This window comes from Pogoniulus pusillus, chromosome 5 (assembly GCF_015220805.1).
Source record: "Pogoniulus pusillus isolate bPogPus1 chromosome 5, bPogPus1.pri, whole genome shotgun sequence".
Lineage (NCBI taxonomy): Eukaryota > Metazoa > Chordata > Aves > Piciformes > Lybiidae > Pogoniulus > Pogoniulus pusillus.
Window position 1 is genome coordinate 19,884,167 of NC_087268.1, and position 26,351 is coordinate 19,910,517.

The 26,351-nt window shown below is 46.7% G+C and overlaps 1 protein-coding gene across 6 annotated transcripts; it reads left to right on the forward strand.

Moving 5' to 3' along the window:
• Positions 1-138: 138 nt before the first annotated feature.
• Positions 139-16,801, forward strand: ITFG2 (integrin alpha FG-GAP repeat containing 2). 6 transcript variants are annotated; one of them, XM_064143418.1, is made up of 12 exons: positions 139-588; positions 2,592-2,687; positions 3,120-3,161; positions 4,054-4,231; positions 4,552-4,691; positions 9,298-9,446; positions 10,726-10,820; positions 13,306-13,359; positions 15,015-15,106; positions 15,597-15,714; positions 16,253-16,426; positions 16,560-16,801. In XM_064143418.1, the coding sequence occupies exons 1-12, from the start codon at positions 454-456 to the stop codon at positions 16,673-16,675; spliced, it is 1,389 nt and encodes a 462-aa protein (XP_063999488.1). In that variant the 5' UTR covers positions 139-453; the 3' UTR covers positions 16,676-16,801. The 6 variants fall into 6 exon arrangements, with proteins under 6 accessions (XP_063999488.1, XP_063999489.1, XP_063999491.1 ...); XM_064143419.1 differs by having other exon boundaries at positions 139-564; XM_064143421.1 differs by having other exon boundaries at positions 140-549; positions 2,579-2,687.
• The last annotated feature ends 9,550 nt before the right edge of the window (positions 16,802-26,351 follow it).

The window sequence follows — 26,351 nt, forward strand, 5'->3', positions numbered from 1 at the left end:
CCGGCAGGCTACTTCTCTGACCCCTCCCGCCACCTTCCTTACTTGGGAGCTGGGTAAGAGGCGCTCGCTCTGCGGAAGAGGTGGGCAAAGAAGCATGCGCAGGCCAGGCTTCCCGGCGTGCCAGCGCAAGAGGCATGCTTCCATAGCCGGATCGTGAGCTCGGGGCTGGCCCCTCCCTTCGTTGCGGCCTCGCGGCTCGGTGGCAACTGGCTACGCTGAGCCTTTGCCGCCGGAAACGGTGAAACGTGAACCGAACAACGGACACGCTGCGGGCGCTCAAGTGGAGCGCGGTGGAGGCGGCAGGGCCTGCCGGGAGCCCCGGGCCTGCCGGGAGCCCCGGGCCCGCCTCTCCTTCTCGTGGTGCCGCCCTCTCGCTCTCGTCGCTGTGTTCGTAGGCCGGCGGCGGGCCCGGCGGCCAGCCGCGGGAGTTGGGCCTTTGTAGGCGGCGGCGGTATGCGGTCCGTCAGCTATGTGCAATGCGTAGCGCTGGACTTCGCCGGCAGCCTCTTTCCGCACGCCATCTGCCTTGGGGATGCCGACAACGACACGGTCCGGAGGCGGGGGGTGACTGCTGGACGCGGGCAGGCGGTGCGGGTCCGGCAGGGAGGTGGCGACCCCAGAGCAGGCCGCATTCCGCCGCGGAGCTCGAGCCCGTGGCGGCAGGTCGCGGGAGGCGGTGTTTCTGCGGGCGGAGAACTGGGCCCAGTTTGGATACCTATCTAGAGCCAGTCACTCTTGGGCTGCCGCCGTGCACAGTAGCTGGGCTCGATCAGCCTGGGCAGCACCCACGGCCGCCCTTTGGCTGCACGCAGCTGCCCGGGAGCCGCTCTCGGAGAAAGTGGCGACAGAAAGGCAGGTTGTAGGGAAGGGACTGAAAGAGGGGAAGGGGGAAGTGCTGAGGATGGTGCGGCACCAGAGTGGGTGTAAAGGAGGTGGTAGTTCTTCCACTTAAGGGAGACTCGGAGCCTGGTGGGTGCCCGAGCGATGTTGGAGACTGAGTTTGGATAATAGCACTACGGAATCGTTTTGGTTGGAAAAGAGCATTGAGTCCCACGTTCTCTAACTGTCCCAAGTCTGGTGCTGAACTCTGTCCCTCAGCACCGTATCTATGAGTCAGCCAGATGTCCCTCCTAAATTTGCAGCAAGCCAAACGTTTCAGTGATTCTGGGCTGTAGCCAACTAGTACTTCCATCACCCTTAAACAAGCAAGGCACCCTTTGCATGGGCCCTGGGTGATGTAGGAAGGTTAACTTTGGGTATCAAAGAGCAGTCCTTTGTGGTAGTGGAGTTGTAGACGTGTGGGAAATTGGATTCCTGGGACACAGCGTTTCTTGATCTATGTGAGGGCTGAATGTACATCAGGAATGTTGCTGTTGGCTTGTCAAACGGTTATTTCTGATCGGTTAGATTTATCTCTAACTAGGAAGAGGTTAGCTTAACACATACTTGTGTATGTATGCATGGATATGTTAGCTTAACCGGTTACGTCCCTTTTTTCTGTGCTGGTGAGGCCTCATCTGGATATATTCTAGGCTCACCGGTTCACAAGGAAAGGCTGACAGAGCTGGGGCTTTTTAGCCTGGAGAAGGCTGGAAGCTTAATGCTTCAGAGCAAGTGTCAGGAGGATGCAGCCAGACTCTTCTCTGGGCAGTCAAGTCACGGGACAAGGGGCAAGGGACACAAACTAGGTTCCACATGAGCATGAGGAAAATTTTCTTTACTTTGAGAGTAGTTGAGCCCTGGAACAGGCAGCCCAGAGAGGTTGTGTAGCCTCTATCATGTTTTCAAGCTCACCTGGACATGTCCCTGTGTGATGTACTCTAGGTGATGCTGCTATAGCAGGGGTTTGGACTAGATGTTCTTCAGAGGCCCATTCCCACCTCTACCATCTTGTGAATTTGTGATTCCTTTTCTCCTGAATAGTCAAATTTTGTATAGCTCTGTCTGGCTATTCTGAAACTCATCAATACTAGCAATGCAGTAGATGATAAAATTGTTCCCAGAAGAAGTTAACGAAAGGTAGGCAGTTTCAGTACACAGAGGCATGATACAGAAGAAGGGGTAGTAGCAATGAGCTTATCAGCAGGGGTGGTTGATGAGCTTTAACAGTGGTCTTAAACAAATATCCTAATTCTGAAAGACTTTTCCTACTTCATCAGCAAGATTGAGTGTCTAGTATAAATCTCATCTATGTAGGTGTTCTTGAGGCATCTTTTTGGATGACTGCATTTTTCTCATTGCTGTCATCAGCTGATTCAGGAAAGATCAAGTCAATCTAGATTGAAAGATGGAAGACAAGGTAATGGTGGGTAGCAGAGCAGGATGTTAAAACATCCAAGACACAGCCCTGAAGCAGTGAATAATGATATGTTACTTGATAGAGCCACTCCACAGAATTTTTACCTGTGAGGGTAAAAATTAGGGCATTTATTTTTTCCCAGACATCATTGATTTTAGGCTCTCTTTGTGTTTTGCTTTGCTGCTTCTTTCCACAGAGTGATATTTAGATCTGAATTCTGTAATTATTGCCGTGTGGGAATACTGTTACTGGATTGATAATTTCTTCTTATTAACCCAGTTCTCTTGCACAGCTGAACGAACTAGTCGTGGGAGACACCAGTGGGAAACTCTATGTTTACAAGAATGATGACAGCAAACCCTGGGCTGTGCGATCTTGCCAAGGAATGGTAAGTTCCAAAACACATTGTTTAATGGTTGGGCCTTAAACAGTGTATGTGCAGCAAGCTGTTTTTAACAGCTATGCAGGAGGAGTACTTAGGTCAGAGAGGAATGGCAATCAGAACTGGTTTTAAGGCCTTGCCTGTAGTTTTGCAAGATCCTGCTTTTGCCCACAGCTGCACCCAGGGGCTGGAAATGATGTGCAAAGTACTGAACAAGTACAGGAACTGGGATTCTATCCCACCTTGGTCCTATTCCTTTGCTCTGTGGATTTTGTTCCAGGGCTCTGGGCAGTTATTTGGATGACATGGTTCCGTTCCTGACTGTTGACTTTGGCCTGGGAAAGGCTGTTCAGAGTTGAAGAGTGTGAGGGGAGAGGGGATAGAGCAGAGGCTTATCCCAAAGGCCTTCTCTCATCAGTGGCCTTTTTTTTATTGCAGCTCACATGTGTTGGTGTGGGAGATGTATGTAATAAAGGAAAGGTAAGAGCAGCCCAACTCTTCCCAGCCATTACCGTAAGACATGTGAGAGGTGCTTCACACTCATACCCTGAGTGTGAAGGACAGTTTGAAAATGCTTTCTCTCTGTCTTCACTCACAGAGTTTTTGTACTACTGTTTTAAAACTCTTACTCTGGTTAGATACAACCTGTATCTTTCTGTGAGCTATACACAGGTTCTAGTGAGCAAGGAAATCCACCTTATCTTCAGACAACACTACTGAATTCTCTGTACCCCTGTGTGATTTTGGTGGTTTGAGGGTTGCTGCTTTTCTTTAGTGGCTTTTATCCTGCTCTGCACTGGTCCCTGCTGTGGGCCACAGTCCTTCTGCCACTTGGCTGTGTTCATTTAAGGTCATCTAAATGTGACTGAGATACAGAATAGTCTAGACTTCCAAGCAAAATCCATTGAGGCTAATATGACACCTGCTGGATTGCTCATTTTAGCATTTAAGCCAGGACCACTGGGTCCAAAAGTTCCAGAGTTCAGATCATTGGTTTTGATGAGTGAAATTTAGTTGTAACATTAAACATGTAATTTTAATTTAATTACATAAACATGTAATTTATCTGCTTATTGTGTCCTTTAGTAAAGAACAGAGCTGAAGTGAACACAGAGAAAGCCACATATTGTTGTTGGTTTGCACGCACATATCAGCTTGATATCCTAGTATGAAAGGATATGTATGAAAAAGAAGTTTGGACGCTGCAGTACCTGAGTAGTTTCGGTGCTGTCTCAAATCCCTCTCCTGTAACCTCTGGAGCAGTTACTGATCTTGGTGGACCTACCCTCATATCTTCCCTCACTCTGCTGTATGACAGCTTCTGCAGTTTCTAAAAGAGGCAAAATAAAAAGGTTTTTCTATCTCCTCTCAGAATCTCGTGGTGGCAGTGAGTGCAGAAGGCTGGTTTCATCTTTTTGACCTAACTTCTCCAACTTCAAAACACCTAGATGCTTCAGGCCACCATGAGTTGGCAGCATCAGAAGAACAGAAGCCGGTGTTCAAGCAGCACATTCCTGCCAACACCAAGGTCATGCTGATCAGTGACATTGGTGAGCTGGTGTGGAAGTGCAGTGTGAGGGAATTTGTGGGGAGGAGGTGGCAGGGGGAGAAAAAGCCAGAGAGAAAGTATGTGGGACTTAGAAGGAGGTTACTGTCTTGCTGAAACAAGTGCTCTAGCAAACCATAGCCAGGTCATGGAGGAGAAAAGCAAGAGCTTCAGGAATTTTCCTGAAGTGCAGGTTATCATTCCAGGATTTGGATCCTAAGGAATGCTACCTGATGGAAACCAGTACATCAGTTTCTGAATGCTGGGGGTCTTGGGGCAACAAGAGCATAAGACAGCCTGTCTGTCTCATTCCATTTGCTGCAGATGGAGATGGAAAGTGCGAGCTGGTGGTGGGTTACACAGACAGAGTGGTACGTGCCTTCCGCTGGGAGGACTTGTCAGAAAGTTCTGACCATGTCTCTGGGCAGCTGCTCCTCTTGAAGAAATGGCTGCTAGAAGGTCAGGTAAGGAAATGAGATGTTCCCAGCATAACTCGTCATACAGTTTTCAAATGTCTCACCAAGGGGAAGCACAAAATCTTAGTCCTATGAACAAAGCAATTGTCATGTTGATGACTTGAAAGATCTGCCCAGTGGTTGTCCTGTACAGACCACCCCATCAGAATGATGAGGCTGATGAAGCACTACAAGCAGCTCTGAGAGCTTTCACAATCACTGTCTCTTGTTCTGGTGAGGGCTTTCAGCTTACCAGATGTCTCCTGGGAATACAATATCGCAGAGAGGGAACCATGCCAGTGGTTCCTTGAATGTGTAGGAAGTAACTTGTTAATACATCTGGTGGTGGAGCCAACGAAGGAAGAAGCCCTGCTGGATGTGCTGCTTGTTAACAGGGAAGGACTTGTTGGGGATGTAACGGCTGGAGGGCATCTTGGGAATATTGAGCACAACATGATGGATTTTTCAGTTCTCAAGGAACTAAGGGGGAGTGAGTTAGCAGATTTGCCACCTCAGACTTCCTTCAGCTTCCAGATTTTGCTGTGTTCAGGGGATAGATTGACAGAATCTCTTGGGAGGCTGTCCTGCATGGCAGGAGTCAAAGAGGGCTGCGAACTTCTAAGGAGGAAGTCTTAAAGGAGCAGGCCATTCCCATGTCCCAAAAGATTGGCTGGTGAGGAAGAAGACTGCATGGTTGAATAGAGAGCTTTGGGTGGAGCTCTGGACTAAGAGGAGAGTTTATGGCCTTTAGCCACCCTCTTCCAGGCAGGTGAGCTATAAAGATCTGGTGAGACACTATAGGGTCGAAGCCGAGCTTAAACTTAACCTGAGTACTGCTGTGAAAGGTAATATAAAACTGTTTTGATAAATACACCAACAGCAGAAGGAGAGGGAAGGAGAATTTCCATCTTTGATGAACACAGGAGAAAACACAGTGACAAAAGATGAGGAAAAGGCTGAGGAACTAAATGCCTTCTTTGCCTCAGTCTTTACTAGTAAGACTAGATGTTCACAGTATCACAGTATCACAGTGTCACCAAGGTTGGAAGAGACCTCACAGATCATCAAGTCCAACCTTTTACCACAGTGCCCAAGGCTAGACCATGGCACCAAGTGCCACATCCAACCTTGCCTTGAACTGCCCCAGGGACGACGACTCCACCACCTCCCCAGGCAGCCCATTCCAGTGCCCAATGACTCTCTCAGTGAAGAACTTTCTCCTCACCTCGAGCCGAAATTTCCCCTGGCGCAGCCTGAGGCTGTGTCCTCTCGTTCTGGAGCTGGCCACCTGAGAGAAGAGAGCAACCTCCCCCTGGCCACAACCACCCTTCAGGTAGTTGTAGACAGCAATAAGGTCACCCCTGAGCCTCCTCTTCTCCAGGCTAAACAACCCCAGCTCCCTCAGCCTCTCCTCGTAGGGCTTGTGCTCGAGGCCTCTCACCAGCCTCGTCGCCCTTCTCTGGACACGCTCGAGCATCTCAGTGTCCTTCCTAAACTGGGGGGCCCAGAACTGAACACAGCACTCAAGGTGTGGTCTGACCAGTGCAGAGTACAGGGGCAGAATGACCTCCCTGCTCCTGCTGACCACACCATTCCTGATGCAGGCCAGGATGCCACTGGCTCTCTTGGCCACCTGGGCACACTGCTGGCTCATGTTCAGGCGGGTATCAATCAGTACCCCCAGATCCCTCTCTGTCTGGCTGCTCTCCAGCCACTGTGACCCCAGCCTGTATCTCTGCATGGGGTTGTTGTGGCCAAAGTGCAGCACCCTGCACTTTGAGCTATTGAATGCCATCCCATTGGCCTCTGCCCATCTGTCCAGGCGGTCAAGGTCCCGCTGCAGAGCCCTTCTGCCCGCCAACTCAGTCACATCTGCCCCCAGCTTAGTGTCATCTGCAAACTTGCTGATGACTGACTCGATGCCCTCATCCAGATCATCTATGACGATGTTAAAGAGGATGGGGCCCAGCACAGATCCCTGAGGGACACCACTAGTGACTGGCCGCCAGCTGGATGTGGCACCATTCACCACCACTCTCTGGGTCCGGCCCTCCAGCCAGTTCCTAACCTAGCACAGAGTGTTACCATCCAAGCCGCGGGCTGACAGCTTAGCCAGCAGTTTGCTGTGGGGGACAGTGTCAAAGGCCTTGCTGAAGTCCAGATAGACCACATCCACAGGCCTCCCCACATCCACCAAGCGGGTCACCTGATCATGGAGATCAGGTTAGAAAGGCAGGATCTGCCCTTCCTAAACCCATGCTGGCTGGACCTGAGCTCTTTGCCATCCCTCAGGTGCGCAGTTATTGGCCCCAAGAGAACCTGCTCCATCAGTTTCCCTGGCACTGAGGTCAGGCTGACGGGTCTGTAGTTCCCAGGTTCCTCCATCCGACCCTTCTTGTGGATGGGGACCACGTTGGCCATTTTCCAGTCTCCTGGGACCTCTCCGGTGAGCCAGGATTGCTGGAAAATGATGGAGAGCGGCTTGGCCAGCTCAGCTGCCAGCTCTCTCAGCACCCTGGGATGGATCCCATCTGGTCCCATGGACTTGTGGGTGTCCAGATGACTCAGCAGGTCCTGAACTAATTCTTCATGAATTTCCAGGGGAACACACCGCTCCCCGACCCCATCCCCCAGTTCAAGAGGCCACTTGCCTCCTCCTCCTCCCTGCTTACTGTTGAAAACTGAGGCGAAGAAGGCATTCAGGACCTCTGCCTTCTTCGGGTGCCTCCCCTCCTTAGCTGGTAGATAGGAAGGGGAAGGAAATGAGGCCCCCATGCTCCAAGGAGAAGTGGTTTGCAACCTGCTATGCCATTTAGATGCACACAAGTCTGTGGGACTGGATGAGATCCACCCAAGAGTGCTAAAGCAGCTGACAGAAGAACTCACCGAGCCACTCTCATCATTATTAAGCAGTCCTGGATAACTTGTGGACTGGAGGTTAGCAAAGAAGTGCCAGAAGGAGGATCCAGGAGACTGCAGGCCTGTCAGCCAACCTTCAATGCCAGGGAAAGTCATGGAGCAGATCATCATGAGTGACATCATGTGTCACACATGAGATGACAAGATGATTGAGCCTAGTCGTCATGGGTTTATGAAGGGCAAATCTTGTTTGACAATCTGATCACCTCCTATGACAAGCTGACCTGCCTGGTGGACAAAGGAAAGGCTGTCAGTGTTCTCTTCCTTGACTTTAGTAAGGCCTTTAACACAGTTTGCCACATCATCCTCCTGGAGAAAGTATTCATGGCTTGGCTGCGTGCAACCTATTTTGGGTAAAGGACTGGCTCAGTGCCCAGCCCCAGAGAGTTAGATCCAGTTGGCAGACTGTTCCCATTGGTGCTCTGCAGGGCTCAGTACTGGGGCCAGTTTTCTTTAATATCTTCATCGCCGATTTCAGTGAGGGGATTGAATGTACCCTCAGTGAGTTTGCAGAGGATACCAAGTCAGGTGAGTGTATCAGTCTGCTGGAGGGAAGAAGGCTCTGCAGAGAGATCTTGCCAGGATGGATAGTTGGCTTGAGGCTAATTGTATGAAATTCAACAAGGTCAAATGTCAGGTGCTGCACTTGGGCCACAACAACCTAGTGCAACATTACAGGCTTGGGCAAAAGCAGCTGGAGTGCTGCTTGGTAGAAAAAGGAACCCGGGGATGTTGATGACAGATGGATGAATATGATCCAGCAGTGTGCTCAAGTGGCCAAGAAGGCCAATGGCATCCTGGCTCATATCAGCAATAGAGTGGGCAGCAGGTATAGGAATGCGATTGTCCCCCTCTACTTGACACTGGTGAAGCCACACCTCAAATACTGTGTTCATTTTTAGGCCCCTCATCACAAGAAGGACATGGAGGTGCTGGAATGTGTACAAAGAAGAGCAACTATGCTGGTGAAGGGCCTTGGAACACAAGTCCTATGAGGAATAGCTGAGAGAACTGTGGTTGTTTAGTTTGTAGAAAAGAAGGCTGACGAGAGGCCTCTTTGCTCTCTGCAACTACCTCAAAGGTGGTTCCAGTGAGGTGGGAGTTGGTCTTTCTCATGTGCAACAAGTGACAGGACAAGAAGAAATGGCTTTAAGTTGTGCTAAGGGAGATTCAGGTTGGAAAAAATTCTTCACAGAAAGTGTTACAGGACATTGAAACAGGCTTCCCAGGGAGGCAGTGGCAGAGTCAGCATCCCTGCAGGTATTTAAAAGATGCATGGATATGATTCTTAGGGACATGGTTTAGTGTAGCTTAGTACCTTAGCAGTAGTGGTGGGATTGTGAGCTCCAGGCAAGTGATTGGACTTGATCTCAAAGGCCTCTTCCAACCTCAGCAGTTGTATGCTATGTTATACTCTATATGGAGTAGCTGGTGTGTTGGTTTGGGAAACACTTGGTTAGTCTCATCCAACTAGAGAGCAGTAGTGGAAAATACTAGCGTTACTCAGTGGCTTTTGGTAGGGAAACAACCTTTTTTACTATGACTTGGATGTTTGGCCTCTGGTTGAATTTGTTCTCCTCCTGCTCAGCTTTGTCAGACGGTGTGCTGTTTAGGTACAAGGAGCACAGTGGACCTTTCTGAGGTGTTTCTAAAGTTTTCAGTTCAACTCTATCCATCTTCTCTTCTGCCAGTACAGGTGGACAGCCTCTCCGTGAACCCAGGCCCTGATGGCTCACGAGAATTGATGGTGTCTCAGCCAGGCTGTGGTTATGCCATTCTGCTGTGCACCTGGGACTCTGAGCAGCAGGCCGCAGCAGAGGGAAGAGACAGCACTGCTTCAAACAGGTGAAGAGCATTATTCCGTGGAATAGATGTGACAGCAATCTACAGCAGAATTGCCTCAAGGAGGCAGCAGCACATCAGCTTTCTGGGCAGAGTCGAGGTGTGGTGGGTGCTGTCCTGTCCTTGCTTCAGTGACCTGCTCTACTGCTGGGGCTGCATGACTTAAGCACACCTGCACCCGAGTTTTCATAAACACTTCCCATGTTTTTATCACAAAAATTAGTGCTGTCTTTGTGTTCCATTCTCCTCTCATTAAGTTGGGCAATGAGAGTAGCAAACCCAGCTCACTGAGCGTGGTCAGTATCAGGACTTAAGGCTGACTTATATCTCCAGAGTAGTAAGGCAATGTGTTGATGTATCTGATGGTGGGGAGGGTAGAAATTTAAAAGGCTGGGCCAAGCCCACATAGTCTGAAGCCTGTGATGATGCTTCAGGTTCATTCACTTATTTCTTCCAGTTCAAGTAGCTGGAGATTTGCCTCTTCACTTTGAGAGTGCTGGAGCACTGGACCAGGCTACTCAGAGAGATTATGGAGCCTCTGTCTCTAGAGACACTGTAAACCCACCTGGACATGCATCTGTGTGATTTACTTTAGGTGATGCTGTGCTATCAGAGTGGTTGGACCACATGATCTTTAAAGGTCACTTCCACCCCATACCATTCTGTCATGTTGTGAGACCTCTGGCAGTCAGTCCTGTAAATTGCAACCAGAGCACTTGAGATGAACAGTGAGGGTATTGTCCTCTCTAGTGGGACCTTGTAGAAAATTGAGGTGCTTCTCTGGTGTTCTGTTAGGTTTTAAGGCAGATCAAGAAAGGTGTAGCAGGAGGGGAACTAGACAAGTCTCCATAATGCCTCTGAGACCTTAGTGGAGTGGTACTCTCCTAGCCAGGAGCCAGATGAGGCATGATCCCTGCCTAAGCTGTTCAGCCCCAGGGAAAACACCTGCTGAGTGAAAAGCAGACAGACTTACATGGCAGTAATTATTGAAATAGTTTTTTTTTTCTTGACTAGAATACTTGATTTACTGACTTTTTTTTTTTCTCTTGAGTTTTCCCAATTTTCTGATCATTCTGGTTTTGTTTTAAAAACATCATCAAGTTCCTTCCATATCTGGGATAACATGCGTTCACTTGTCGTTACCATTAAAGGGCCAAACTGTACACAGACTCTTTTAGCTTATGGATATCTGGAGTTTCAAAGTACACTGCTCTTGAGATCATTCTGGCACAGTTGCAGGAGTTTTTCCCTAATATCTCCATGATGTCTGTCTTTCACCTAGTGAGGTCCCTGTTCGAGATGTTATTCTACACCAAACATCTGGACGGATTCACAACAAGAATGTTTCCACTCATCTAATTGGTAGCATTGGCCGAGGTGAGAGATGAGGGACTTGAGGTCTCTGGCCCAGTAGTTGTCCCCATAGTTTCTCAGTATGTCAGCAGACAGCTGCGAGAACAGAGAACTCCGCTTCTGTTAGCTAGCGCCAAAAGAAAGACGGATATTTAGAATGAGAGGAAGTGGCCACACGTTGTGCCAGGAGACATTTAGGTTAGACATTAGAAGAAAATTCTTTACTGAAGGGTCCTCAGTCACTAGAATTCAGGCACTCCAGAGAGGTGGTTGAGTCCCTGTCCCTGGAGGTGTTTCAAAGACACAGGGATGTGGTGCTGAAGGACATGGTTTGGCACCAGACTTGGTAGAGTAAGATAATGGTCTTAAAAGTCTTTTCCAAGCAAAACAATTTTATGATTCTACCTTGCATTTGATCTTTCTATAGCCTTTGTCCTTCCCTAGGTAGTTCTTTCTCGCCACCTTGCACAACATTCTCTGCAGTATCCACTTCCTTGCATTTAGTTAGCCCTGCCTTGCTCCTGCAGATGATCTTTGCTGCAGCTTATGCCCTCTTCTTATCCCCTAGATGTCTCGTCTTTCTCACGGCCTTCTCTGTTTTTTCTTGCTTTCATGCTTTTCAGCATTTGATTTCTGATACTTAACAGCTGTATTCTGTTTTTCCTTTACCTGTGCAGTCCCAATTTATGCCGAGTTGCTTCCATATTTCATTTATACCACTGTCCTTCCAATATATACTGTTCAGCCATAGAGTGCATCTCTATGGCTGTTGGCTCCTCATAATTGCTGTCATCACCAGACTTTCCTTAGACATTGCCCATGCTTCCCTTGTGTAGCTTTTGTACTCTGAACCGTGCCTGGTGCACCTGCTGAATCCCGTTTTGGTACCTATGGGGATTAAGCAGGTTTCACTGCTTCTTGGAGTGTCTGTGCATAATGCAAGGCAGAAAATTGGCAGTGCAGGTCACTTTGTCTTGTCTGAAGCAGTCTGAATTGTAGCTGCATTTGCTCTGTCCAGATATGACTCCCCACCGTGCTGTCCAAGAACAATTTAGGCTGTCCAGTGTAATTCAGGCTGGGGGAGAAGAGCAATCCACTGAAATTCCTTCTCTTCCCCTTCCACTGAATACCCTTTTTCCCCAGCTTGACATGTTTTCAGTACCCTGGATACTGCTATGAGCAACGTGGTCAACAAGAATATTAAATCAATTTTTTCATTGAATACAAAGCTTTGCATCTAGGGGTGGTGTCTGTGAAAAATGAAGACACGTGGAATAAGGGGTGAAGAACTGCTTGTGGAAAGCCCACAGCTGCTGTACTGTCACTTACGAAACAGATGAAGAGTGCCAACTTGACTGGTTTGTAAGGAGGACGTGGCAAGTCTTCGAAATCAGAGCCTGCCTGGGTGAACGTCAGCTAGGAGCAATAGAGCACTCAACCAGCAAAACCTGATTGCCTTAAGGTGATCTGTGTCAATAAGGGAGGATCATAGAATCATTTTGGTTGGAAAAGACTTAAGATCATTGAGTCAAATTCTGCCAAGTCTGGTGCTAAAACATGTCCCTCAGCACCATGTCTGCCTCTTGTGTACCTCCAGAGATGGGGACTCAAGCATCTCCCTAGGCAGCCTGTTCCAGCCTTTGAGAACCCTTTCAGTCAAAAAGTTTCTTCCAATACCCAACCTGCATTGCCCCTGATGCAACTTGAAGCCATTTTCTCTCATTTTATCACCTGTTACTGAGGAGAAGAGACCAACTCCCACCTGGCTCCAACTTCCTTTCAAGGAGTTGTAGAGAGTAAGAAAGTCTCCCCTCAGCCTCTTTTTCTCCAGACTACCTGTGCTGAGATTCTGCAGACCTCAGGAAGCCAGTATCACTCCTTTAGTGTCACTGAAAAGATTCAATACAGTTGAAACCAGCTCCAGTCTTCCTTATCAAGTGTGATCTTGCTTCCAAAACCTGAGCAGGCATGTGTTTTCTGACTGGCAGATAGTGTACTGAAGAGTCAGAGCAGCTCAGTGGTCAGGAGAGTCTCCCCTTCAGATTTAACTTCACACTTGCCAGTTCCATCCTGCATGCAGCTGATAGACAGACTTTAGAGAAGATACTGCTTGCCAGTTCATAGCTGTATATAGCCCTGGAAAGGCAGAACTGAGTGTGTAGATGAGTATGAAGGCCTGTGTCTAATCTGCTCATAAATCAAGGGCTCTTTAGCAGTCCAATGAAGTCAGAACTGTCATGTGTCTGCAAGTACTTAGGTGGAGTAGCCAGCAGAACCCATTATGCCCATATCGGTGCAAACTGGACTTCGGGGTGCCAGTCACCTACAAATCAAAGCCAACATGACATACAATTGGTTGCAAGCATCTGCAGATACCTGCTAAGCAGTGTAGAGGCCCAGCAAAAGAGCAGGGTAGGATAGATCAGCTTGGTTTGGATCTCATTTATTCCACAAGGGGCAGAACTGCTCAGTGCTCATCAATACCTGTAATTCTCTTCTGCACTTACAGGCTGCTCCAGTGAGGATAGTGGCTCAGGTCTCTTTGCCCTTTGTACTCTGGATGGTAAGTCCTACCACTGTCCTGAAGGAAAAGTCCATGGAGTGTCCAAGGCCTGTCACTAATTCAAAGTAGGAAACGGGTTTAGAGCACTTGGTCTTGAAAGAAGAGGGAGCTGGGCTTCAGAAATGCATCCTGGGTCAGACAAGAGATTCTGACTCGAGACTCTTTCTGCTGACATATTTTAGACATGAAAGCTAAGACAGGACCCCAGATGTCACTGTGAGCAAGTGTCCCATAAACCAGGTGTGTGATAGCATGCCTGCACCTGAAGATATGATGAAACGTTAAAGCTCAGACTGTCTCTGTTCCTTACTGAACTGGGTCTGAGATTGCTCTTTCCAGGAAAGTTGTTATGTTTTCTGTCTGTTACTAATAATTGCCTTTCTCTCTTCCCTGGTACATTCTTTTCACCCATGGATTTCAACAATATTTTACAGAGTACGATCCTGTGTCCTCTGAGAGTAAAAGTATTAAAGCCATATTGCAGCAAGCAACCAGGAAAATAAAAAGGCTAGGTCACTGACATGAAAAGCTTGGCGTGGAGAGTGAGACCAGAACTTTCATCTGCTGACTCCTAATTTGCCACTTTACCCAGTGGTCAAACAGCTGTTTGATATGCCAGTTCAACAGTGCTATTCAGGAGCCTCCTAACCACAACAGGGATGTGTCCTTCTACTTGAAGGGACTTGGATTTCTTCCAAAAGTAGTAAAGGAAATGGATGATAGAACTTGAATATTTGTGGAGAGGCGCTGGTCTCACAGAGACGTGGAGGCAGGTTCTTCTGTGCCTCTGACTGAGAAGTGATAGGACAGGCTGTAGTAGGACTGACTTGAGTGACCTGAATGCAGGTTTCTGTCCAAAACCCCAACAGTGTGAAGCTGGTCAGTAATTCTTTGCTTCTGTCTTTCCAGATAGGCAGCCTGGTTGGTTTGAGCCAATTGTCAGCCTGCCCAGTGATGGTCCTGATGGGGAATTTCTAGTTATTCTTTGAGTCTAAACTCTGAAGCTTCTGCATCTGGCAAGGCTTCCTGCTTCACTGTTCACTTACAAGCCTTGCAGGGCTGAGGGCACTGTAAGAATACGGTTCATGTGTATGTTCCAGTCTCTCATGGCCATATACACACCTACACCTCCCCCAGTACTACCACAGTATCTCTGGATGATAGAGAAGTGTGGTACATGAGCTAAGTGTCTAGTATGGTTTTAGCAGTCAGGAGGCTGCTGTTAGTAGCTTGTGGTATTATCCAACCAGCTCCCAGTGGGTAGTGACAGTGTGCTGTCCTGAGATCACATCACCTGTCTGGCTACTGTGAAAAGATTGTAGTTTACTCACTGCCTCCTGTGAGAATTACTGATGTAGTTTGGGAGCCTGTTTTGGGGAGTTTCCTTTTTGTCTTAGAGTACAATCCACTTAGCAGAGATGTTGCCATCTCTCCTCTGTGTTTGCAGTTACTGGTTACAAGATAATGGACTGTTGTCCATTCCACAACTGAGACTCTATTCCCTGTTACCAGCCACAGCCTCCTACAGTGGGCTCAGCTGCTGCTCCTGCAGACCTGAGGTGTTAAAGGAAAGCGCAGAGCCCAGAGTTAGCAAACATCTTTGTACCTTTTAATATTTTCAAGACAGTATTTTGTAGTTTTATTTTCTCTTTCAGGGACGTTGAAACTCATGGAGGGAGCAGACAAGCTGCTCTGGTCAGTGCAGGTTGATCACCAGCTGTTTGCTCTGGAAAAACTGGATGTTACCGTGAGTGTCTGAATAGGGCTGGGAGAGAGAAAGACCAAAACATCAACATGGCATTGTGTCAGGATTTAGGAAGGGCAGAGAGAGTGTGACTCAGCTGAAAAACGCTCAGATTATCTCAGGATGACACACAGAGTGTTCTGACTCTGCCAGTGCATTCTGTACTCATGCCAGTCTGTCCATCTGTGAGAGGTTGAAGTGTGTCTGCCTGTTTAACCTGATGAGCCCAGCAGCTGGCTATGAACTTTTTCATCTCCCAGCTGCTCTGTTTTGCACATTAATAATATACAAGATCTTGCAATACTTAAAGATTGCAATAGAGAAGATGATCTTCAAGTGCAAAAAGACTGGACAAGCATACAATGTCTGGGTAAGACATGCGAAAGTGACATCTTGTTGGCGTATTAGTGCTCTGTCTCTGAACAAGCAGGAAAGTTACTGTCTCTGGGAATAGTTGTGTCCATGCTAATACACAGTCTTGTGGTTCCTGCAGGGCAATGGGCATGAGGAGGTGATTGCCTGTGCCTGGGATGGTCAGACCTACATCATTGATCACAATCGGACTGTTGCCAGGTTTCAAGCAGATGAGAATGTCAGTGCGTTCTGTGCAGGTGAGGAGCCTGACTACAAAGCCAGCCCTCTCAGCCTTTTCCTCTCAGAGCTGCTGCTTCTCTCTTGGAGACCTGGAATCCTTTCTCCATCTGCAGTGGAGAGATTGCCCTGTGTGTATGCTGCAGAAGGCCTAGCTAGTTTTTCATCTAGTGATCTGGGAAAAGTAGGGGTGAGAGGAGGTGATGCTGAGGTTGTCTGCGATGGTTTGTTGGTTTTTTTCCCTGTAATTCTTTTTTTTCCCTTTTGAAGACTTCTAAGCTGTTTTCAAGTGGGGTCCCATAAACCAGCCTGATGCTTGTCTCTGCTCAGTCCCCTCTCTGAAACCTGCAAGAAGCAGCTTGCAAATCCCCAAACTCCATGCAATAGTAACAGTTCAGAGACACTTTCTTGAACTGTCTCAAAGGGACTTCATATATCCAAACCCCATCTGTGTCACTCACCTGGATGCTTTTTTGCTACCTCATCATGAGGAGTTACCTATTTGTTTTATCTGATCTTTTGGAAGTTGTCAGTTCTCCACACTTTTGCTTTCTGCAGGTCTCTATGCATGCAAAGGAGCAAGCAACAGCCCTTGCCTGGTTTATGTCAGCTTCAGTCAGAAGATCTACATCTATTGGGATGTGCAGCTGGAGAGAATGGAGTCCACTAACCTATTGAAAATACTGGATCGAGACCCAGAGTTTGGAAGTCTCTTGCAGCAACTGGGTGTTGGTGAGTGCAGAAAAGGTGAAGGATGTACTAGTGGCAGGTGGTGTGCTAGCAACTTCACCTGTTCCAGATACCTGAGGAAAAGGGGCTTGTTGATTCAGAATCCCTGATGGATGACTTTCTCTCTTTCCTGCAGAAAGAAGTGATGTTTCTGCTGTCAGAGATCTGATTCACAAAACATTGTATTTTCCTGAGAAACATCAGCAGAGCAGCCCCTCACAATGTCAGGATCCTGCTGGAGCAGACTCCTAACCACCACACTGTCACCCAGGATTCCATATAGCAAGTTATATGGAGGCTTAAGATGTTTAATACTGGCACAAACTCTTCTCTGACTGGAACTGGATGTCTAATAAAGATGAGGCTGTTCTTTTCCTATCTCTGTCAGAGCTTCCAGACAGCAAAGGCTGTAAAGGCTGGGTTCTCTGGACAGATGTGTTTGGTTGTAGACTTGAGTGAAGGTGGTGAAGCCGAGTCCAGGGTCCTGCTCATTGACCTTCCTTTGCCAGTTTCCATGTGCCCTTGCTAGCTAAAGCTATTTATGGGTGACTGTAAAGGAGCATCAAGGACAAAGAGAGAGCAGTAGCTGAGCTCAATCTTTCTGGCCTGTTCTTGAAACTGTTCTAGTGATTACTTCTGAGTTCTTAAGAGTGCAAGAACTGACTTAAAGAGCAGGCAAGTGCCTTCTCTGCCATGTAGATGTGTTTTCCAAGTAAAGCCAGGCATTGTTTGCCTTTGCTTTGATGCTGCTCCTCCGCCAAGTGTTTTCAAAGCAGCTCCTCAGGAGAGACCTATGTGAGAAGAACCACAACTCACAACTTGCACTAAGACAGTACAGAGAGGTAATGGCTCTAGCTGTACTCAAGGTATCGCTTGTCTCCATTTGCTTGGACAGAATGATCCTGTAGTTACCTGACTTAGCAAAACATCTGTGAACTACACAGCAAGCTGAATGGCATAACTGTGGGGTTTGGTGGTTGTGTGTTTGGTCATGTCATAGTAAGTAGTGGAAGTATTATGCCAGTTTGAGTCCTGCATAACTGAAAAGGAGTGGATGGTACTCCACATGTGGAACAGTGAAATGGTATGACCTAGTCTATGTATACTAGGTAGCACTCTTGCTTCTGCGAGCACTTTCTTGTGACTGTAACTACAGTGGCGGTTTCCACTCTAATGACCTCACTGAGGAGCATGGTTGAGTCATACTAAGTGCTTGTGCACAACTGGACCCTTCAGTCAGGAGCTGTCAGGCCATACTAATGCTTCAGCAACAGTGGTTTTCAGAGTGTCAGGGCTGGAGTTTGTTAGCTATGGAGGGCATCTACTGATGGGCAAAAGCTGGTCAGCTGATGATGCTGAGATTTACAGCCACCCTTCCCAGTAGGCACCCATCATTGCTTCTGTCAGAGGAGTCAGTTTGACTCCTTGGGCTTTCATAAGCCTCATAGTCCTTTGCTAACAAGGATGAGTTTTGTCTGGGCTATTGTTGTGGAGGCAGGGAATTAATGTGGCAGAGTCAGGAATATATATAAAAATAGAATTATTTTATTTTCCTGAAACCTGCCCCCAAAACTGTATACAGAAATTAATTGCGTTTTAATTAGCAGATTCCATTTTACTGAGAAGATATTACAAGGATACCATTAATAAATTTGACTGTTTTAGAAGTCAGGAGATGGAAAAGGCTAAGCTACTAAACACAGCATTCACCGCTATTAATCAGGATGAGCCAAAAGTTTACTCACAGGTGAGTTAGGCTGTCTGAGAGAAGGGGCGGTCCAGATGCTTGTCTGCTTACTCTCTTTCAAAAGACGTCCGAGGCTCGTTAGGCCTATCAAGCTGCATAAAGGGGGTGCTTATGATGGGAAGCTGTCCAAAGCTGGGACAGTCCTGTCCCTCAGGAGCTTGTCCTTCGGAGCACCAGGGGATTCTTTCTGCAGGAACTGTCCAGGCTGGGGAGAACTCTAAGGCGGGGGTCCCAAGGCAGGAAGTACCCTAATATTTATACCCTTCCTAGACAAAGGGTTAATTTATCACTTCTAGGTGCGAAGACCACAGCCAATCCCCAGGGCAGGCCATCTGCGTGGGTCACCCCTCATGCCGGAAGGGCACTTTGCTCCCCCGCACTTCACGCCTGCAAGGCAGGGGAGGGGCAACAGGTTTTTTATGCCTTTCCTCTCCCATTCAAACCACGGAGGGAGAGGAATTTTGGGGTATCCAGGACTCCAGGACAGCTATTAACTAGATCACAGTATATTGGTTTCTTGCTGCTTCCAAGTTTCTGTTTCCCAAAACCTAAAGCTGTTCTTTCTGATGACCACAACAAATAAGGATTCTTCCTTCTCTCCCTTCAGGTTAAGTAGTAGCAGTTGCTACTCTTATCTGCTCCTGTTGGAGCCCAGATGAGTTGGGGAGAAGATGTGCCTATCTATAGGGTGAACAGTTTGGTTTCACTGCATTCTGGGATACTTTCTGACCAGACCTGTCACTAACTGGTTTTAATCTTGCACTTCAAAATTAGTGGAACTGACAGGAAGAAGGATCACAGGGCTATGAAGATGATTAGGGAACGAGCATTTCTCTTATGCAGAAAGCCTGAGGGACTTGAGGCCTTTTAGTGGGGAGAATCTTACCAATGTTTTTAAATACTTACAAATACTTTTAAAGAGAGGAGGCAAAAAGGAGGATGGGGCAAATCTTTTTTCAGTGGTGCCCAGTGACAGGAGGTAACTTACGGGCACAAACTTGAACACAGGAAGTTCCATCTAAAGACAAGGAGGAACTTCATTACTTTGAGGTTGATAGAGCACTGGAACAGGCTGCCTGGAGGGATGGTTGAGTTTCCATCTCTTGAGTCATTCATAACTTGTCTGGACACTGTCCCTTGCAACCTGCTTTAAGTGAACCTGATCTGGCAGGGGGTTGGACTAGATGATCACCAGAGGTCACTTCCAAGCCTTACCAGTCTGTGATTCTACGGCGTTTCCAGAAGCAACAGAAATGCCACTCTAGCAATGTCGCTCAACAGGCTTGTGTCATGGCCTGCCAATGGAGCACCTGGGTAAAATGACTCTTTGCCACAATGAAGGGACGGGGCAACGACTTGATGCAAGCCAAAAATCCACTTTATTAGAAAAATAGGCAGGTATATATTGTATTAGAAGGGCTAGCATGTGTCTTGGGTTCAAATGCAGGTTCCCAGAGACTCTTATAAATTTGGTAGACCCAATGACAATTTATAGAATTTATAGAGTGCCCTCCCCTCTTCCCCCTCCTTTCCCCAAAAGACAGGGAGAGAGATAAAGGTAGGGACACCCAAATAAATCAATCTCACTCGATTTGGAAGTTAAAAAGGAAAAGTTTAACAATAACTTAGAAAAAAAAGGGATTGGAGGTAGGGGAGTTTACAAAGGATAAGGAAGGGAAAACAGCAAAATACAAACAGGGATGGATACAACCCGAGTAGTGTGATGGTGTCTCTGCCTCGTGGCTGCCACGTGTTGTGCTGGTATGCAGTATCAGTGTGTGTGTGATCATGAACGCAGGAAGAGAGAAAGAGCAAGAGGGAGAGACAGGGAGGTCCTGTCTCTTTTATACCACAGGAAGTGGGGGGAGTGGGCTAACCATCACCTGGAGTGTGGCCCACCCCTGAGGAGGGGCCAAGACCCCTAGGGTCAGGTTCAGGGTTACTCCCCCAGGAGTGTTAACCCTATACAGCATGTTACTCACTGATTGGATAGAATTACAGTAAAAGTTAGTAACTACTATATGATTGGCTGATACTCTGCTCAGGCCGAAGACGCTGTTTCTACTTTCTTCTCTGCTCCTTGATATAAATTGCTATGCAACTATCTGAGCAGTCCTGAACGCAGGATCTTACTTATCTTACTCTTCTGAGGTCTGTCTGACCCACACATTACATGCCCAAGGTCTATACTGTGTTTTGTTTCGTCTTGGGCAGCTGTTCCCTGCTAACAGGCCATTCCCCTATTCCTACATCTCCCCCTTTTTGTTATACAAAGGAGAACCTAACAGTAGCACAACCAATCGTTTGTTAAATACACAACAAAATACATAGTAGCAATATAAGTAGCAAGAATATTATAAGCAATACATAACAAAGCATTTTTACACACTACAAATAAATCCAATTAGTCCCCATCCCACAAAAGATTTTACAAAAAAAATTCTAAAAAGTGACCATAACTAAACAAAGCAATTCTAATTCAGTGACTTTAACTAAAGTAAACTAACAACTAATCCAACCTCCCATATTCCCAAGATCACAATAACTGCAACTTTCATCCTAGAGTCAAAGCTGTTACTTTGTCCTTGTCCGTCTGATCTTCTTGAATCGATCCCTTGTAAGGACGAACATATTTTGCTGGTATCCATCTAGGACCTGGCTCTGTGGAAACACAAGCATATCCTTTTCCCCATGTTATTAAAGGATAAGGACCTTTGACTTTACCTGATTCTAAATCATGAATTAAAACTGGTGGCTTTTCCTGAAGCTCAAAAAGGCGATTATTTGCAAAATGTCGCACTATTGGTGGAATATCATCTGTCCTTGTGCAATTCAAAAAGTTGTAAACATAAAGAGCCTTTTGTAATCTTTCTTCAGGTGTCACTGAAATCCCTCCTCCCCCTTTTTGTTTCTGCAAAAGAGATTTCAAAGTCTGATGTGCTCTCTCAATGATAGATTGCCCTGTAGGGGAGTGTGGAATCCCAGTGACATGCCGAATTCCCCATTCTGAAAAAAAGCTTTGCAAGAATTGAGAAATATAGGCAGGGCCATTATCAGTTTTAATAGCTCGAGGCACTCCTAACATGGCAAAGGCTCTAAGAAAATGCTTTTTTGCATCCTTTGCTTTTTCTCCTTTGTGACAGGAGGCATATAATGCTCCAGAAAAGGTATCAATAGAAGAATGTACATATTTAAACAATCCAAATTCTGGAACATGGGTCACATCTGATTGCCAGATTTCTAAGCTGTTTAATCCACGAGGGTTAACACCTTCGCTACCTGTAGGTACAATAGTACGTTGGCAATCTGGACAGGATGCAATGATATCTGCTGCTTGTTGAGCAGACAATTCAAATTGCCTTCTTAAGCCTTTTGCATTTTGATGGAAAAACATACGACTGAGCTTGGCCTGAGCCATCCGATCAGGTAAAGTCAAAACTTGTAAAGTTAGTAAATCTGCTTGACGATTCCCTTCTGCAAGAAATCCTGGGAGGTCAGTATGAGATCTAATGTGCATAATGAAAAATGAATGTTGTCTGTTATTTAAAAGAAAAATCAATTTCTGCAGCAAATCAAAAAGGTGAGGATTGGAAACATCTTTAAGTGCAGCAGCTTCAGCACGCATAACAATCCCTGCCACATAGGCAGAATCAGTGACTAAATTGAAAGGCTTATCATGATGTAATTGAAACACACGTGTTACTGCTGCTAGTTCCACTATTTGAGGGGAACCTGGACATAAAGAAACTTCTGAATTCCAACCTTGCATATTAACATCCCACCAAACTATTGCTGACTTTTGTGATGTTCCTGACCCATCTGTAAAAAAGGTAATTGCATCCAGTGGTTGAAAGCTTCTCTTAGGTTCCTCTGCCAGAGCGAAAGATAAATGAAACAATTTGTGGGGTGGTGGGTGATTTGAAAACTGACCCACATACCCCTGGACTGCCACTTGAAATGGTAAGGAATTCTGCATCAGCCAGATAAAATAGCATCTGTAAGCGGGGTGTAAATGACTGAAAATTGTTTGCCCGTTAGGGTAACTACCCTATTCCTAGCTTTCATGATAATATGAGCAAACATTTCTGGCTGGGAATAAATAGTTTTTGAAGACTGATGGGGTAAAAAGACCCACTCAAGAAGTAGCAATGGATCTTTCAGGCTCAAATCCCATTGAAAGATGAGACCCAAAGGTTTAACATCATCCCATAAAATTATCAGAAACAGTGGCAGGTCAGGGTCCCAACGATGAGCCTGTCGTGATTGTATGGCTTCACAAATTTTTTGAATGGCTTTCTTTGCTTCTGGAGTCAAAGAACGGGGGGCAGACAAATTAATGTCACCTTTTAGGAGTTCAAATAGTGGGGCCAAATCAGAATTAGAAATACCCAGAAGAGGCCGTAGCCAATTTATAGAACCTAGTAGTTTTTGAATGTCATGCAAATTGCTCACTTGAGTTTGCAGCTGAACCTTCTGAGGTGTTATTGTTTGAGCTCTTATTTTCCATCCCAGGTATTGCCAAGGTTCAAATCTCTGTATCTTTTCTTTAGAGATACAAAGACAGGCTTTTTCAATGGCTGCACAAACCTCCTGTACTGCCCGTTCCATGTCAAATGGATCTTTGGCAGCAATAAGCAAATCATCCATGTAATGATACAGCAACACCTGAGGAAATTGCTCACGTACTGGAGACAATGCTTTAGCCACATACCATTGACAAATTGTGGGGCTATTTTTCATTCCCTGTGGTAATACAGTCCATTGATAACGCTTTAAAGGTGCTCACATATTAACACTTGGGATGGAAAAGGCAAACCGAGGAGCATCTTCAGGGTGAAGAGGAATGCTAAAAAAGCAATCTTTCAAATCTATGACAGTTAAAGCCCAATCTTTAGGAATCATTGTGGGAGAGGGGAGCCCTGGTTGCAATGCTCCCATGGATTCCATAGCATCATTAATTTTTCTTAAATCGTGAAGCAAACGCCATTTGCCAGACCTTTTTTGAATCACAAAAACAGGAGTATTCCAGGGACTAAAAGAAGGTACTATGTGCCCTTGCTCTAGCTGCTCCTGTACTAACTGTTCCAAGGCGCGAAGTTTTTCCTCAGGGAGGGGCCACTGATCTACCCATATAGGAATTTGTATTTTCCAAGATAATTTTGGGGTATCGCACCCATCAGCAGCCCTCTCTAAAAATGTGTTTCCAATGTGAGACCCCATTGCGACAGGACATCTCTCCCCCACAGGACCATAGGTACCGGCAACACAAAAGGTTTAACAGTTGCAATCCTTCCCTCAGGCCCAACAATCTGTATAAATTCCACACTCTGCTGACTTTTCCCCACACCCCCTATTCCTGCCAGTGGCTGTAAGATTTTTGCCAGTGGCCATACCGGGGGCCATTTGGCCAAAGAAATAACAGTAACATCAGCACCAGTATCAATAATGCCATTTAAAACAACCTGCTGGTCTGCTTTTTTCATTATGTATTTTTGTATAGGTCTTTCATTAGACACTGACTGAGTCCAATAGACCTCTGGAAGTCCTGTTGAACCGAAAGCTCCTTCACGTTTCTTCACTGTTTGAGGATTAAATGGATCCCTAGGAAGTAAAAGCAACTGAGCTATACAGCTATTTTTTGCAACCGTACAAGAAGGGAGTGGTGTCCAAACCATGATTTTCACTTCCTTTGCATCACTATCAATAACTCCTGGTAATACAAAAAGACCAGTCAGGGTAGTTGACGATCTTCCCAAAATCAAAGCCGTTATATTTTTTGGCAAAGGTCCCTGAAAGTTCGTGTCTAATAAGTGAACTGAAGAATCGAGTAAAGTCACTGCGTGTTTGGTTTCCAAGTCCAGTCCTGCACTGCCTGTTGTGGCTCGTTGCAAGCCGCAGACTGGCGTTCGGAGATCTGGTACGCCGGCTGTATCATTTGTGTCGGAGCGCGGCGCCGGTCCGCGCTCTTCCGCCAGTTTCCCTGAAGCGGCTTCCCTTGTTTATCGTATTTAGAGTGGCACTGAGTTGCATAATGGCGACCTTTCTGGCACCGGGGGCATATTGATACAGGCTTATTCACTTGCCCCTTTTGAGCGTAACAGTTCTTCCTAATGTGACCTGGCTTCCGGCAGCCAAAACAAACAGTCGCCCTCCCCCCTGTGTTCACAGCGGCAAAAGCAGCCGCCATAGTCTCGCATTTAAAATCGGACGTCCCGAAGCGATTGCAAGCTTCCATCATCTCAACCAGGGAGGGTTTTGGATTCGGTAACGATTTCAGCAACTTCTTACAGTCCACACTGGCATTTTCAATTGCTAATTGTTGAAGTAAAATCTCTCTAGCTTCCTCGTTTTCAACCTGCTTTCCAAGAGCTTCCTGCAGTCTTGCTACGAAGTCCATAAACGACTCCTTTGGTCCTTGCATGATAGTCGTAAAAGCCTTTTGGGGTTTACGGGTGTCTGGAATCTTAAGGAGCGCTCGCTTAGCAGCCTCCTTAGTGGCATCCAGAGCTTCTCTCGGACAATCTCTCGCCTGGGCAACGGGATCGGCTAACGGCCCCATGCCCATCAGATGATCCATAGTTAAGGCTTGCAGGGCTGGATTATTCCCCGCTGCAAACCTTTGTAAAACAGTTTCTAAACTCTGACGCCATCCCGACTCCCAAAGCATGTATTGAGAAGAATTTAAAAGCAATTTGGCTATTGTCTTCAAATCATAAGGTGTTAAAACGTAACTTTCACAAACGGACTCAAGCAGTCCCGCGAAATAATGTGAACCCAGTCCATTATCAGCGGCAACACGACGCAGTTCTTTGGTAACTGAAAAACTGAGAGCTTCCCACTGGGGGTTGCCGCCACGCCCTGGATAGATCACCGGTGCTGCGACGATGCGGGCTGGTACTGTGGCAGGTCGGGGCGGAATCGTAATACGCCCTGCCATGTCAGCATCCCCTTCGTCTAAAGCTCGTTGTTTAATTGCTGCCCACACGACACGGGGATCATGACCATCCGGTAGATACGGGTCTGGTTCCTTTTCGGGATCAAAGGGATCTAACTCAAAATGATCTTCGCTAAATGATGTTGATTGCGAAGTTCCCACAGCGGGCTTAAATCGCACTCGCGGCTTAGGCGCCGATAGAGTAGGCAAGTCGTTAGCATCAAAAGGCAAGGGAGGGGCAGAGGGTTGAATCGGAGCATTCATCTGCATTCCCTTCTTCTTTAAATCTAAGGGATTAAATGCTCTCCCCGACTTCCCCTCCTGTTCTTTAACAGCCTCAAACACCTTTCGCCACGGTGCAAGCAAGCGCTGTGCTTCTAAATCACCATTTGTAGAAAGATCCCATAAACAGACCCCTACGTTGTCCCATAGTTCCGACTCAAAAACCGTAATTTCTGTAGTGTCAGGGAATTTATCCTTGACCCATCTCATAAGCAATTCCAGCTCATAAACAGATATGTCTTTCTTATGTTCATATACAAAATCTTTCATGAGCTTATAAACGTCCCTTTCTTCATATGAGGTTTGATTCCCCATGTTTAAGTTCCTCTGAGCTCACCTACCAATCTCGAGGAGGTGATGAAGTGCGGGCCCGCAATCTGCTTCCTTTCAGCAGCTTTCAGTTCCCAGAGGCTTGCGGCCGGTCGTCCTCATATCCCGGACGATAAGCACCGATATCACATCGGGAGTCACCATTTGCCGCAATGAAGGGACGGGGCAACGACTTGATGCAAGCCAAAAATCCACTTTATTAGAAAAATAGGCAGGTATATATTGTATTAGAAGGGCTAGCATGTTACTCACTGATTGGATAGAATTACAGTAAAAGTTAGTAACTACTATATGATTGGCTGATACTCTGCTCAGGCCGAAGACGCTGTTTCTACTTTCTTCTCTGCTCCTTGATATAAGTTGCTATGCAACTATCTGAGCAGTCCTGACCACAGGATCTTACTTATCTTACTCTTCTGAGGTCTGTCTGACCCACACATTACATGCCCAAGGTCTATACTGTGTTTTGTTTCGTCTTGGGCAGCTGTTCCCTGCTAACAGGCCATTCCCCTATTCCTACAACTCTTTGTTCACCAGTATGGTTAGATGGTCATAGTCCGTTTTATTTCCGTGATGCGGTGAGTTATATGCTTTCTTGCAAGAGGCGTGCTCCACTAAGATTGGTTACATATAGA

Coding starts and splice junctions, on each gene's coding strand:
- ITFG2 (XM_064143418.1), top strand. CDS start 454: ATGCGGTCCGTCAGCTATGTGCAATGCGTAGCGCTGGACTTCGCCGGC. Junction 4,692..9,297: donor AATGGCTGCTAGAAGGTCAG/GTAAGGAAATGA, acceptor CTGCCAGTACAG/GTGGACAGCCTCTCCGTGAA. Junction 10,821..13,305: donor AATTGGTAGCATTGGCCGAG/GTGAGAGATGAG, acceptor CTGCACTTACAG/GCTGCTCCAGTGAGGATAGT.